This window comes from Chaetodon trifascialis, chromosome 8 (genome assembly GCF_039877785.1).
Source record: "Chaetodon trifascialis isolate fChaTrf1 chromosome 8, fChaTrf1.hap1, whole genome shotgun sequence".
Lineage (NCBI taxonomy): Eukaryota > Metazoa > Chordata > Actinopteri > Chaetodontiformes > Chaetodontidae > Chaetodon > Chaetodon trifascialis.
In genome coordinates this window covers 8,868,762-8,884,723 of record NC_092063.1, presented here as the reverse complement: position 1 = coordinate 8,884,723, position 15,962 = coordinate 8,868,762, and the positions used below count along the sequence as shown (strand labels likewise).

Genomic DNA, 15,962 nt, shown 5'->3' with positions numbered 1-15,962 from the left:
TTTTGAGTTTTATCCTACTTGAATCAGGTTTCAAAAAGCTCGATCACAGCCTGATGTCAACAGCAGTAGAGACACACAATAAGAGCAGAGCCATCGGCTGACCGCCAGTTGTTTATTTTTACTACAGTTTTGCTATATGTGTTTATCTGTTCTATTTCTGCATCCTGACAAGCTGCACAGGCTGGCCGATTGAAACCAGCAGAGCCCAAACGTCCTACATCCCTGGCCTACAATAGCTCCATCTAGTGGGTGCTCCTCCATTGATGCGTCAGCCTTCTGCAAGACGTGCATAATAATCACTGGTGCAAGAGTTGTAAGTAAAAGTATCAGTACAACAATGTAAAAATACTTATTTACAAGAAAAGCATGTTTGAACTATAACATATACTGTTCGGTAGTTTAGTGTCTTAATGTGACTTTTCAATCTTTAACCTATCTAGTAACTATAGCTGTCAAATAAAGAGTGCAATATTTGCCTCTGAAATGTAGCACAGTAGATGTTTAATGTCACTGGACCAGGCCTCACAGATCCCTTCAGGCAACGCAGACTCAAAGCGAAGACAGCGAGACATTTTCCTCAAACATTAAACTAATACAATTTGACAAACACGTCCTCCAGACGTGGTGTGCCGTTCTATAACAGGGGGCCTTCAATCACTTTAATCGGCCCTGCCAAGACAGCTACGGAGCTCTCTTTGTTATGGCCTCAAACTCTATCCGGAAATAAAAACCCATCATTTTGATTTTCACACGAGCCTCATTTTCTAATATACCCACAAGACAAGGCCATCGTTTCATCCATGACGCTGCCACGGCAACCTTCATTTGTGCATGAAAAAAAAAAAAAAATGCTGGGATTGTCATTTCAGGGGTTGTTTCAGTTCTTTGACGAAGCGAAGGCACACTCAGACAGCTCAAGTGGCTAATTATGTAACCAGAATAACACGGATACTGTATGTAGGCCTCTGGTGCATCGGCTCCGCCAGTAGATGGCAACAAGAGGCTCTGTGTGTTTGCTGGGCTTCTCCACGACATGTTCTGCAGCTGAAGCAGCTTTAAAGGGATGGTGTTATTTTGTTGTGTACCATTTTAGACCAGTGGAAGCAGTGAGTATGACAAAGAGACCATACACTGTTCTGGTCTGTCCTGTTTTCTGTGATGTGAGGTGAGGGTACGTTACATTACGGTGTGTTTTGTATGCGCATAGCAATATGAGTGCAGTTAGGTTAAGTAATATTAAAATAAGTGATGTGATGTGATGTGATGTCATGTCATGTCAGAAATAGTAATCAGGTGCATTACATGATATTTAATGATGCCCATGTTTATCACACAGCACCACGACATTCTCCCTCATTACGGGAAGCAAGCGCTCGTCTTCCGCTGTGCTCTCCAGCAGATGGTCAGTGCAGCGTGCCCCCACAGGGCGCAAGTTGTTCATGTTGTGCAGCAGCTTGGCAGACAGCTGGGAGGAGTCTAGACCGAAGCTCCTCAGCTGGAGCTTCAGGGCCCTCCTTCCTCCGAGTTCTCAAGCGGCTTTTACAATCACCAGGCCAGGTCAGCCTGCTTGTTACGAGGGGAAAGAACATCAGTGCCATCTGGAAAATTACAAATACATCGTGGTGAGCATATTTTATCTGTGGGAGATATTTGCAGATATTTATTAAAAAAGACAACGTGAATCTGCTGTTCTAAGACAAATAACAGCTGCTCCAGTATGTCAGACTTCTCAGCAAACTTATGTTCCCATCAGGGCATAGAGGAGCCTCTGCGGCCATGTCGATTACTCTTTGGACATCTGCAGGCAGACAGTTTCAGACACAGATGGATGACAGTTTACAAAGATCTAACCTGTCTGTGCTGTCATGAATAACAAGAGGAGGAGCATAACAAGGCCTCATATCAGTGAAAAAAGCAATCTTTATCAGATATATATACTGTATCTTTTATAGAGCGTATATGTGCACTTAAATGTTTAAACACACATACATATTTCACTGAAAATAAATATATATTCTGATTGTTTTTGGTGTGCACCACCATCAATCAGGTAGTTAGCACAAAAACAGAGAACAGATAAAGATATTTTGGCACACCTTCACTTCACCTCAATCTAGAAATAGCAGGGACTGAGCAGATGTCAGCGTGATATATGTTTAAGGATCACTCCCTCCTTATTAGAAATGGTTGCGCTCTCCCACAGACAGTAGCTCAAGTGTTTGGTGCTACACAAATCTGTGAAGTGAAGAACTGAAGTGTGTGTGGACACTGTAATGCTGCTGGCTGATTATTACAAAGGCAGAAATATAAAGCAATAACACAACAATATCATTATGGTGTCACTGAGCACCCATCCTAATTTTCTGAGACGTTGTTCAATGTGGTAGAAGCATAATCAAGAGAATAATAATCATCAAACCTGAACGATGAATGTGCTTTACTTCGCAATGCATGTGCCCAACAGATTTGTCTTGATGTCAGGGAGCTAATATAAAACGTGATTCTCATAAAGTCAGTATTTTAGTGAAAAGTTCATCAAATTTTATTTCCTGGGTTTTATGAGCCAGAACATCGTTTCTTCAGCTTCATCTCACCCGATAACTCAGACTTTAAATCACAAGAGGAACCGGTCACATTCACAGCTCAACATGAATCTGCAGCTTTTTGGTTCAAAGCAAGGACCAAATAAACTGATTACCTTGGTCCAACCAGTGGGTCCACTGCAGTAAATATAATTAGAAATAGATCACCACTACAATACCTTTTTTATTATTCAATATTTACTAATGATAACCACTATAACCACAATGTAGTGAATGAAAACAATGCATTATCGACTGTTCAGGAGGTCAGCACCAGGCGGACATAAGTGTACGCCTGTATTACTGATAATCATTTCATTATACATAGTGTGGGTATACATTTAATTTGAAAAAAACATTGACTTTCCAGGTTCATATCACTTCATTGAGGCTGACCTTCTTTATCCAGTGAACAGGTTTCCAAAGGACTTCCTCAGATTGCGGATGGTGTCACTGTTCCCTGTGTCCTCACTGGCAGCCTGAATATGTCTGTCAGACCAAAGGCACTGATCGGGGAGCGGGATTTGCTGGAACATAAGAGAATCGTGACTTTGCATGTGCAGAGTGAGTCAGGGTATACGCTCAGTGGCCACATTATTAGGTACACCTGTAGGATCCAATGCAACCCAATGTAACAGCTGCCATGCTGATACATTTCATCTTTATGATGCCTGTAATGTTAGGTTTGCCACTGTCATAATACTCTGCGCACCTCAGGTATGTAAAGGACAAGCTAAACATTATAAATGTCTTTATAGCAGAATCGTTGTATTGACTTGCATTAGATTGCACAGGTGTACCTCATAATGCCTCTGAGTGTCTGTCAATTCACAAGTGAGTTGAACATGCTAGCTATACATTCTTACTTCAGCTGGGGATGTTTTTCCCCCGGCGTCGTGTGCAGGAGGCTTGAGGATCAACCTTGGAGCAGGCCTTTGTGAAAGAAATCCCTGGGGTTCCTCTGGGCCCCCTAGTTTCACCACATTATTACATAATTTATGATATTCAGCCATCTCAGCTATGAAGACAGAACAATGCATGAAAGCTTCAAATGCGATGTTAATATGTTCATCTTGCGTGTTCTCATGGTAATCCCACATGTTTACATGTAAGACAGACACTGCAAAATAAAGGCACAGTCAAAGCAGAGGGAATATTATCACAATACAATCATCTCTGCCACAACACAGGTATCACTTCATGCACTGGAAGCCATGCAGCTTCCCTGAAGAAATAATGCTACTCATAACATAACACACATCAGGACACAGACCAAACGTATATTGCAAAGGAAGCTTTATTGCCAGTGACAGAGGGGAAATATCCAGGAAGGATTTTTTTCCACAACATCTTGTATTCTGATCTTGATTTAAACAGTCCAACACCGGTTTTAATGTACACATATGTAGCATGTTGCATTGGCCCTCACTAGTTACAGTCCTGCAGGTCTGAAGATAGAAGTACCTCCTCACCTCAACACAGCGGCCAAATAAACATGCCCAGTTACAATTTCTGAAATATTCAACCACGATCACTGAATCAAGGCCTAACCATGCACTTGTTGTACCTCTGCACGTTCCTCCATTGGAAATCAATGCCATGGCATATTTCCTATGAAACAAAACAACACACCCATAAAGCCTCAGGCATGGCTTTTACAAAGACACGCTCACAGATACAATTGCACTTTATACAACTCGGAAAAGAAATACATACGGAGCTTGCTGAACATATTTTATACTATTGTAACAAACAAATTGTTGGAAAACGGTACAGATTTCTTTTTACAGTTGATTTGGTTGCTTTTTAGCTGTTTCACCGTTTAGGGTGTGAGATATATGAAATGGCCTCCACCGAAGCCACTGGACGACAACCAAGTGATGGCGACGTTTGTGTAAAAACGTCTGAAAGCAATTGAATGTGTGGATGACTATAGCTATTTGAATCAATCCGATGGAAGATCTGGTTTCAAAATAAACACGTTATTGAGTAAAAAACAAAGATTTATATTGCACTTTCCATCAACTCACAGGAAGAGTGTGGTTAAGATTAAACGTGTTAAATCTTTGAATGGCAGTAACAGTCCACACTAAACCTCAGAGTACTTGTACTGTTGTCATGGCAACACAACCAGGATAGCCGATATCCAGTGCGAGGGCCACAGGGGGGGGCTTTATATCCGGCATTTCACAGCAGATCATACAATATACACATTTTCTGTATCAGCCGTAATGCCTGCTTCAATCAATCAAAAGACAACAACAATTTGAATGCAGCATCAGTTCACAGACGTGTGATTTACAACACTGTCCTGGAACGTCGTTCTCGGATGAAACTACACACTCGGTGCGACACACTGCAGGATTAACAGTCCCCTCGCTGATATTTACATTGTGGGTTACTGGAGTGCAAAGACTGATTGAAAGTAAATAATTTCTTCTTTGGTTCAAAATTATATAAATATATTGAATTTGCGTGTGCACACCTGCACAACATCCTACATAATAAATCTTAATAAATCTAATCTTAATATTTATTATGTGTCAATCTATAAATATCCTAAAACTGTTCTAAATAATCTCTCTCATGACATAATAGATGAAAAAATGAACTTTAAGAAAGGCCACATATGTCTCTGTTGTATTTGTACGCAGGAGTGTACACCGGTGCACTCACTGTCTTAATGCATGTTTGGCAATGAATACATGTATCCTGTAGAGGTTATGTAATATACATTTCTTATGACACATTCACAATGCATGAATCACAGGGAACACAGCTTGGGTAAAACAGCGATGTTACGTGAACATCCCACTTGATCAGACATTAATAACTGACTTCCACCTGCCTTTGTATCAGTCATGCAAAAACAAAAATAAATATCTATTAGTATAAGTATGAAAATAATCACCACTACAGCCATACACGCTCACGTACTGTATACATATTGAGATATACACAAACTTCAAACTGCACGATAGCCCACAGTTTGAACAATATCTAAAGGTACACACCAAAATAGAAAACAGAAAGGGGGAGGGGGCAAAGAAAAGATTCATAGCTGGGTCGAACAGGTAGCACAGAGCAGCACTGAACTCAGTGTAGGCACAATCTGCTTTTTACATCATCAACAACAGCCCCAAAGAAAGAACCACAGCTACTGAAACATAGGTGACCTATACAAGCACACAAATCAACAGGTCAACGAGTAGACAGTACATTTTGACACTGCATAGAGTTAAAAACACAGTCCGGTCCAGCACTCAGCTGTACCAAGCTCACGTCACCAAGATCTGATTCCAGCTATCGGCATACACACACACACACGTCTGCGCTTGTGTTCAGCTAAGGTACGTCATTGTTATCTAGACTCTGACACTTCCTGCCTTTCTCAAGAGTGACTCAGTTGGCCTGGACTGGTTTTGGACCCACTGCAACGCCATTACAGTCGAGAATGTACTGCAGACAACCTTGAGGCGGGCGCCCAGCACCGTTCTTAGTGGGGTCGCCGGTGATCTCCCCCTTCTGGCCAGCTCCCTATAAAGACAAAGAAATAGCTTACTCATCCAGCAATAACTGTGATGGTTTTCTGCCAGAGGCATCTAAAAGCAGCTGAATTTGAATCCCATAATGTAGATAACTGCTAATGTTTAGCAACTTAAATGGGACATTATCATTAACAATGACACTAAACTGGCTAAAACCATTTCTAATCTGTGTGTGTGTGTGTGTGTGTGTGTGTGTGTGTGTGTGTGTGTGTGTGTGTGTGTGACATTACCTGGGATGGCTGTATGGTGGTGGGCCTCTGCAGAGCATTAGCTTCGTTCTCTGCTGACTGGTTCATTGCTGCCAGCACCATGTCAGCGATGAGCTGCCTGTCCTCGGCCTGGTGCTCACCTACCAGGGGCATAGAAGAGCCCACCACCTGCGCAGCAAGGAGGATGAGATAGCAGAGAGAGGATGTCAGCACCACTGAGCAGTGCCTCGTGTAAATCTTGTCTTCATATAAAATATGCCGGCTGATACAGGAGCAGGAAATATTGGTACTTTAATGTATTCAGACAGTTCAGTCTGCTCCAGAAATATCATTTCAGACCTGATGACCCCAGACTCCTACCTCTGTGATGAAATCTCTGCCATCTTTGCCATGGATAGCTTTGACTGCACATATATCCAGACCCCCAAAAATCTCTGAGCAGGTGTCAACCCACAGCTTGTACCTGAACAAAACAATGAACAGCAGCAGCATAATGAGACAAAACAGTCACTTCTACAGAACACGTTAGTATGCACGACACAAGCAAGCTAACCCACCAATAGCTGCTTGCTAATAATCCATGTGTAACAGAATTAACTGACCTTTCTTTCTCTTTATATTGGAGTGTATTCTTATTTAACACTCACCTATCAGTCATGGCCACCTGCTCCAGCATAGCTGAGCCAGTGTTGGTCTTCCAGTTACCGGATATAGACGTTCTCCTGAAGCACATAAATTACAAAAATGTCATTGCTGTTTCTCTTTTGCTTCAAGTTGAAGTAACCAGAGTGTATTTAAACATACATGTAGGCTTTGTAGTCAGTGCCAATCTTCTGGATCCTGATGTCGTACTTGGAGTCGATGAGAGGTTCTGTGGTCGTGTACGTCTGGGTGAGAGCCACGACACTGGCTATGTCCTGGAACTTACTGTGATTGTCCACCTTCACCTGAACACAAAGAAAGACGCATAAAAATGCATCTGACACTTCACTGACTCTCAGAGGGAACAACATGCTGCTGATATTCCATCTGGTGAATCTAGCAATGTATATATTTAACACGCTTCTGTTTCTGAATCAAAAAAAATGATGCATTCTTTCATATTGCTGCAAGAAGAAAAATCTCTGTACCTTTCCAATACCAGAGTGGGCATGTCCAATCTTCACAACAACAGGGAACGATGGCATGCTTACCTAAAGTAAGAGTTCCTATATTATCCAGTATTCTGCTTCATACTTTCATCTCACATTTGCAAACATGCAGCCAATGTTTTTTTTTTTATTATTATCAGACAAAAATTCTGTAGCAGGAAGTAGGTGATGACAAGTTCTCACCATCTCCTTGTAGTTCGGGTAAAAGGTCTGCTCAATCAGAGGGAACTTCTCAGCACCCAGCTTCCTGTGGGTGTTGATAAGTTGGGCAAACTGGACACACAAACAGGTAAATAAATCAGACAATAGACAGAATGCAATGCAGACAGAGATAGATTCTTATTATTGTCCCTTTTCCTGCTTCATTGCTGTACAGTAGAGCTCTCCCTGGCTGCTGAGTGCTTACCGCCCATGGCTTGTCACACAGGTTGTAGATGGAAGAAAGGGAGTTGATGCTTGGGACACCTCCGTACTGCAGCCCGATGATCAGGTTGCGAAAATCTTCGTTCTGGGTCATGCTGAAGGCATGCTGACGAATGAGGACGAAGTCCGGCTTGAATGACCTAGAAGGCAGAATTGTGGCAGAGATGTGACAAAAAATCTGAGCAGAGAAACGACAAACTGTGCTGCCAGCAATGTGGATGAATCAGCCAGTCAGCAGTGTAGGTGGATATCCAACATCCCTATCGATCAAAACACTTTGGAGCATAAATCTCTCTATCTTTTCTGCCTTCTTTTGCGTGTGTGTGTCTCACCTCATAACCTTGGTTCCATTTCTGAGGACCTGCATGTTAACGTTGCAGGTGCCGTTGGCATGAGCCACAACGTTGATCTCACTGAATTCAGCCTGAGGAGTTGATGGTTACAGAAGCATGAGAACAGAGTGCTTAAACTTCTTTATTCTGTTTTACATAAGTAATGGATATAACTGGCATATTGAAACGTACCTGCTCCACTTTGATGTCATAATCCCCAAGTATTTTCTTTCCGCGGAATAATTTAGCCCTGGTTAAAACAGCAGCACAGAGAACGGAATATGAATTAATGTTGAATACATATCACTTTGCCTTTCTAACACTTCTTCTCTTCAATCTGCCAACAAGGAAACATTGCAACACTTAAAGACTGTACAATGAACTACCTACTGCCTGGTCTACTAGTAGTACTATCCAGTGGGGCATGATGCAGCGAGATAACATTCCCATTGAACGCTCTTAATTGGAAATTTCAGAAAATGGCTGACCGTTGGTGAGTTGGGTGATTCAGCACTTTTTAAAACAGGGTGTCTCTAGCTTTTCTGGCTTGAATAACTTACACCTGTGGGTCTTTAAACTCTTTTTTTCCCCTCCTGGATCACAGCTGAAGAAGAAATCTTTCCCATGGGATTGAAGATTAAGATGGATCAGTGTCTACAGTACATACTGACACCCCACTGAGATGAAAACTGCAGAACTGATTGTCAGTGTTCACAGTGTGTTCGATTTCTTCGTTTTTTTTTTCCCTAAACGGATGTGCAGGGCCTGGGCCTGACAACGTAAGCTGCTACAGAAGAAACTACAGCGAGATCTACGGTAAATCAACACCACTGAGAGCCTTTTTTCCTCAAGCTGCCGCGGTGGAGGTTTTATTCTGCAGTGCAACAGTGTTAAACTGATGTTGTGCAAAATATTTTAAAGCCACCTCTATCCAAATGTGATCTGTAGAAAGTCCATGTTTCAGTGCAGTTGTGTTGACACATTTTGAGGACATGTTGTGAAGTTCACCTTCTTCTTAGCTCGCATCACCCTGCTGTCACGTACCCTGCGCTCCCTGCATATTTAGTGAGGAGGCAAGGCTGAATAATTCATCCTCAATCTAATTAGAGTATGGGGATCTATTTCGCTGTGGAGGAAAACAAGCATTAAAATATGAATCACTGCTCCTATATCTGGCAAAATGAAAAGCCTGCCCTGCACTGTGATGAATGCTCTGTTTCTGACTGTTTCCACAACACGACCCCTCGAGAGAAACACAGAGACGAGACATGAGAAAGACAAGCCTCTGATTTAAATTTGAATCTTTGTCAGCTAGTGGAACGGCGGTGTCGAGGGAGCATGACATTATGTATTCGATCTATGCAGAGCCCAGTGCAATATAATTACCGAGCATAGAAGCCACACGTCAAACGTCCTGTAGTGCATTTAACATGATCTTTCAGCACGGTGCATTACTATGCATTAGAATTTGACAGTCACGTCAAAGTATCCCGCTCCTCTAGTTCAAATCTAGGCCATGTCTGTGCTGTCCTTGCACAAGCGTTCATCCACAAACAAAGGGCATTATTGTTATATATTAGGAATACTTCTGCCATTGCCCTTGCCTAACATGGCCTGAAGACTGGAGTTAGTCTCTGGGCGCTGTAGCTGCTCACTGAGAGAGAAAGAGGAGCATGATGGTGATCCAATCATTCATTTGTAAGAATCAATACGGGTGGCCTCCTCTTGACCTGAACTAAAGATGAGATGAAAAGCCAAATAAGATAAAACAAGTATGTCCCTCTTTGGTGATTCCAGCGTGATTCCAATGTAGAAAAACTGAGCCACTTCATTCAGCCGTCACATACTGCTGTGAAAGAATTTTTCATTCGGATGATTCACCTGAGAGCTTGATAAACGGGAACCCTCAATGAATTTTAATGTCTCATCACATAGCCTGCTTAGCATTCACTCTCGTGAGGCTAATGTTTGAATGAGGTTAAGCTCACAGTACAAAACATTCACTTTCCAGTTCCAGTTAAAACAGTCTCTTATGTATTTCAGTAATTTTGAACATTAAGCGACTAAATCAAACGAATGCAAGTGAAAGAATAGGGAAGCGGGACATGTCGGCCATTAGTCTGATAAGCGAGACGGCTCCTCCTGTCATAAGAGCAATTTATGGCAGAGCGATCCTGGCACGAATCGAACCTCTGCGGAGGAGCTTCATCTAACGAGTAAAACACTGGCTGAATGACAGAAGGTTCTGTCCCTGTATGTGCAGTGACTCCATCAGCCACTGACTTTATCAGCATACCTTTTATCCTACACAGTTAATTCAAGTCCTTATCCAAATAATTGCCCACGCTATATATATGACTGACTGTAAAATTGCAGGACATTTTGCAATTGGTAGATCCTTGAAATTTTACACTTTCACTACTTGCCAAGTTCTCAGTAACAACCTGTGTGCTGAACAAGACGTGTAATAAAGAAAATGTCTGAAACATCTCAGACACTGAAATAGTCCTCATTTGTTGCTGCATAGGTGTCCATTTGTAAACACTCTGAAATACAAAAAGCTGTTTTTTAACTGTAGATTTTGCAGAATTGACATAAATGGTCAATAAGTGAATGATCGCACTGAATGTAATCTCTTTACTGTAACTGTAAATAGATGTTGGTGGTTGAACCTTCTACCAGATGCACTTAATCTAGAGGACTGTGTCTTGGGGCCACCAGGTCCCATCACTCTTGCTTTGTGCCAGCGGGTGTAAAAAGTGAAACTGTTGCACAACGAAACACAGCACATAAACAAGCCCTCAGACCCAAGGTGTGCCAACATTGCAGAGAATATTAGGTACTCAGCAAAACCTGCATAAAAATAAAGAGACATTTCATCTTCTTCTAGCTTGCCAAGAGGTATATTTTTATGGTTTTCGTCCTGCTGCTGTGAGAGCTGAATACAAAGTGTGCAGTATTTCACACTTTGCTCTCCGAATCATTCTCAATGTGATCTTTGTGTCTTTATGTTACAGCTAATAGTCTAAATAGGACCAATTTCAAGCAGTTTCAGCGCATTACATTAAGCTGCAGAACACTGAAGGTGAATGAAGCAGATCCACACCACTACGAGTAAACCAAGACTGATTTAAACTGCTGTAGTAACTCACAACTACGGTGTGCAAAGTCTCCTCAACGAGCAAATGTACAACTCCCTGCTCAAGTGATATTGAGCAGCCATGAAAAATAGATGCAGCACTCAGACAGAAGAAGCCCTTTGAGTGAAGTATTTTAGCTGATCTCCCAAGTGGATGTATAGCAGATATACGAAGCAAGACAACATTAGGAGTAATACTAGTCTCGGAGCAAAATGGAAATAGGGTGAAATAACATTATATTGAATAGGCAACAGAAATAATGTCAAAGAAGGAAATTGCTTAATGTTTTTTGTCTAATACAGAGGAACTATTTCATATCTTGTTAAATATTGACAGTGAAAATGAAACGAAAAGTGTGAAACATTATCTTAGTCGCAGTCCAACCTACTCAGTATTCTCAATAGGAACGACCTTTGATGAACGACATGGTTTTAGTTTAATGTATTGCATTCTGTTCCTCTGCCTGTGTATTGGCACAACATACTATAATCCTTATTCCTCAACCAGCGGCTCCCTTTCCACTCATAATAAATGTGGAGCAAGTGGATGCATATGGCTGGCATCCATCTCGCCGACGAGGGCCTGATCTCATTAGCATTGATTAAGGTATCTATTACGTACATAAATGGCCAGTCCTGCACACGTAAACAGGATTAGGGGACACAGCAAGAATTAGGCAAGCCGATATCCTAATATTTGTGTGATTTGTTGTGCTTTGAGCTTTGTATGTATCTTAATGAATGCAAAATGAAATCCAGCCACAATGGCCATCTTGTTATGGTCTGCGCGTGATACACGATACATGCATTGTATACAACTTGAAATCCTGCGTGGATGGATCCCAAATGTGAAGACTTTTTTCCATCTGCACAGTGTACAAATACTTCATGTCTGGGAATAGTCTATTTCCTCTCTCTGTAAAAAAAAGGAAAAAAAAAAGAAAAGTTTAATTTTAAAAAATGAATTAGTCTATCTCACTCACTAACTAATATTGTGATTTTGTCCAGTGCTTAAAGAAGGGTGGTGTAGATTTCATTTTGATTTTATTTCCATGCCACAGGAAAGTCCAACAATTCCACAAAGTCAGCACGTCACCCAGTATGAGTTCGCCTTCCTTCTGTCTATCTTTGTGTGGTAACTGATAATGTCCGTAATTACTATAGGTGGCAATCACACAGATGAACTGTGCAAATGCGTGGAGCAGCCTCTGCACGATCCCGCTGCGCAGCCCTCGCACACACATTGCTGTGGAAAATATGTCAGCTGTGCAAACAAGTGTTGATCATGCAGCAAGAAATACTCTATTCTCTACTTTTTGACAAGATATCAGCCTCTTCTCAAAGTTTCCTCTAAATCCATGTGCACACTCATTTAGAGCACTTTAATTGCTCAACACAGTAGACTGGCAAAGATGCAGGTTACCTCTGAATAAGATGCCCCACAACACTGACTGTGAGTCTAACAGCTTAAATGCCTTAACATAAATCCACTCAACATTAATGACATGATGGTCCTTTGTCCCAGCAGGCTGAGAAACATAGCCATGCAGATGACATTGTTCAGTTTTTCTACTCTGTGTTCACACCACTGGTATGATCAGCTAATGGAACTCTATGTACCCTGGGCTGCAGTTACTTACATTAATGGTTCCCCATGTTAGCGCAGGGCACGTCACGTGATCTGCTATCAGTGAGCAGGGGGAAACCCCATTGATGGAGGGAAAGCACTGCAGTATTCAGACAACCTCCAAAGAAACAGTGTACATTTCCAAATTCTGCACAACCTGTGGAACATTCATTTTTAAGACACACTACAGAGCCAACGATTTTAGTTAATTCACCATTTTTTTCTGCAGGCAGCTTTCATAAACCTACCTTCTGTTGCTCCAAAATGTATAACACAATAAAATACTACAGAAAAAACATTCTTACACCAAAGACAAAATTGAGGACAATGAAGATCCTCTATGTCGTGTTCTGCCATTACTGCTGAGAATCAATGGACCATGTTTCCTTAGTTATTATCATGACACTGGCATGCTGCACCATCAAACCACAGCAGCAGTGCCCATTCATATCTGTAGGGTGCTTGATACAGATGTTGTCTCAGCAGTTCTTTAACCCTTACCTTACTACTACATTTAGTGGAATCACGAGGCGAAAAATCTGCATCAAGGATGAGTAAACTAACAACAACCTCTTTATGATTCAAGATGAAGTACATGACTGAGTAGAACACATTGTCTTACCACTCTTGTTGTGGTTCGTCAATTACCAGGAGAATCTTGAACTTCTTAGGTGTCGTGACTTGGGTCTGCTCCACTAGCCCTGCTGAGGCAGCTGTCTGCTTAACAACGTTGGTGATGGAGCTAAAGAAGCCTGCTCCGGTGGACTGAGATGGCTGAGGTTTCCTTTCTGGAGCAGGGGAAGTGGCTGGAGGTGTAGGCCCAGCTGTAGGAGACTTGGCAGGGGTGGTGGGAGCAGGTGGAGGAGGCTGAGCTTGGTCAGGCCTCTGGAGGTCTGTCATGTAGCCATTGGGCAGGTTGGAGATGAACGTGCTGTCCGAGAGACGCCGACGCAAATAATTCATGGCTGCAGCTTAGAAAGCAGAAGAGTCAACAAGCGCTGGGTGTGGAGAATGATTCTGCAGAGGAGTCCCTGTTCTCAGTGAACGGCTGATGATGGCTGAGCTCTGAATGCAAACTCCCAGCGAATGTATTCCCTCCCAGTTCAGTGGAGCATCCTCAGAGCTCCCCCTCACTGGCAGTGACGCTACACTCTCCCTCAACCAATCCCCTTACCCTGTGCCTTGCTCAACCACTGCTAGTGATGCTCCGGCTGTGCCTCTCCTTCCTCTCGTCCTCTCCTCTCTCACTCACTGGCGTGCCTGTTTTCCCTACCCCTCCCCCATTTTCTACTGCCTCACAGGCATCATGCTTTCTTGAACCACAGCATTTTAAATAGAGGGGTTTCCAGTGTAAGTGCAAGAGGCTACACTGAGTACTACATCACAATCGCCTTGCTCCTGCTCCCTCTGGTCCTCATGTTTCCCCTTCCCTCTGTCCATGCACAGCATTTGTGTGTGTGTAAAATGCAGGCATGAAATCTAAAATGGCTGTTAGGACTGGTGGGCAATGCTGAATGAGAGGACAAGCGTCAGCAGCAGTCCCTTGAGACACAGATGCATGGCTCTTTCTTAATTGACTTATCAATCCTTATATAGCTACTTATTATACTTATTACAATTTTCTGCAAGGCATGCTTTATCTCAATGCTTTATCAGACTTAATTGGACAGCACATGTCCATTATGGGTAACACAGTTTACCATTATGTGTAATTACATTTTCACATGCACATGACAGCACAAACACACAGTTTACAATATTTTTCTGTACTAAAATATCTGCCAACATAAATCATACTGAAAAGCAAATGTATTTGCAAAGATCACACTAACAACCTCATTACTTATTAGGGGGGAAAAAACAATTTGATGAAAAAAGAATCTGGTAGACCTCCTTGTAATACATTTGTAGGCTGATCTATCCTATTTGATTAATCTATAAACAAAGAATATAGAAGGAACTAAAGCTTTGTGGTGAAACCACTGTGGACAACCATGTCTCCAACACAACTAATTGAAGGACAATTTGAAAATGGCTTAGGAAACAGATCAATAAATCAATAACTTGTGATGTTCAGAGGTCACCACACATCTGTTCCAAGGACCGCACAGTTTGATTCTGATAGACAACAATATAAGGCTTTATACGTCTTACTGCTGAGGCAATGAACTCCTTAATTCTCAGTGTGGATATTTTTCTACCAAACAACCCTGAAGCTAAAATTTCTAGTTGACTGGAGTCACCATGCTCATGAAATCTGCTCAGCTGGTTAACTGCACACTCCCTCTGCCATCAGGAGATTTAAACTGCACTGACAGTCACAGGGAGGCCACTCTCCAGTGCTGCTCTTGGATAATATAATTGGATAAAATACTGTAGATATAACATGAGGCGACTTGCACAAAAAGTGACATAACATAACATAACATAACATCATAGAAACAACTACATTTTGTATGTGCTGGTCATTACTTTAAAGAAATGACCTGTTTAGTTTTTTGGAGTTGAATGATGATGAATCATTTACAAAAATTTGTCCTTTGAAATGTGGAGCAACTGGAGTCAAAGTTTGAGATGGTTTGTCTGTATTATTCTACTGCTAGTATTTTTGGACTTAATGTTGCCCACATTTATATGTTTTCAAGTCTTCCAGTGAATTTTCTGTATTTGTGTAACATCACAAACCGTAGATGAAGCAAGTCCACCACTTCCAACAAAGGGAACAGAAGAGCGAATTGTTAATAGAAATTTAAAAAATTAAAAAAATCATGTAAATAATGACAATAATAATAATAATAGCATTTGTCAAAGCAGAGCATACACATGATAATGATCCCCTCCATGACACTGGCAAACTCAAGCTCTAATTTAATTTAATTACAGCTTCCATGTTTGCATTTTGTTTAATATTGTCATTCTTTTGCTCCATGTTGTAATTTTACTGTCACGCT

General features: G+C 41.7%; 1 protein-coding gene across 1 annotated transcript; it reads right to left on the bottom strand.

Annotated features, from left to right (window-relative positions):
* Positions 1–3,861: 3,861 nt before the first annotated feature.
* On the bottom strand, positions 3,862–14,501 carry syn2a (synapsin IIa). Its single transcript, XM_070967915.1, has 11 exons — positions 13,634–14,501; positions 8,438–8,495; positions 8,246–8,337; positions 7,897–8,053; positions 7,674–7,763; positions 7,470–7,532; positions 7,144–7,286; positions 6,987–7,061; positions 6,700–6,802; positions 6,361–6,507; positions 3,862–6,119 (listed from the first exon to the last, which is right to left on the bottom strand). Exons 1-11 carry the CDS (start codon positions 13,972–13,974, stop codon positions 5,985–5,987), a joined length of 1,404 nt encoding a protein of 467 aa, XP_070824016.1. The 5' UTR covers positions 13,975–14,501; the 3' UTR covers positions 3,862–5,984.
* Positions 14,502–15,962: the final 1,461 nt, after the last annotated feature.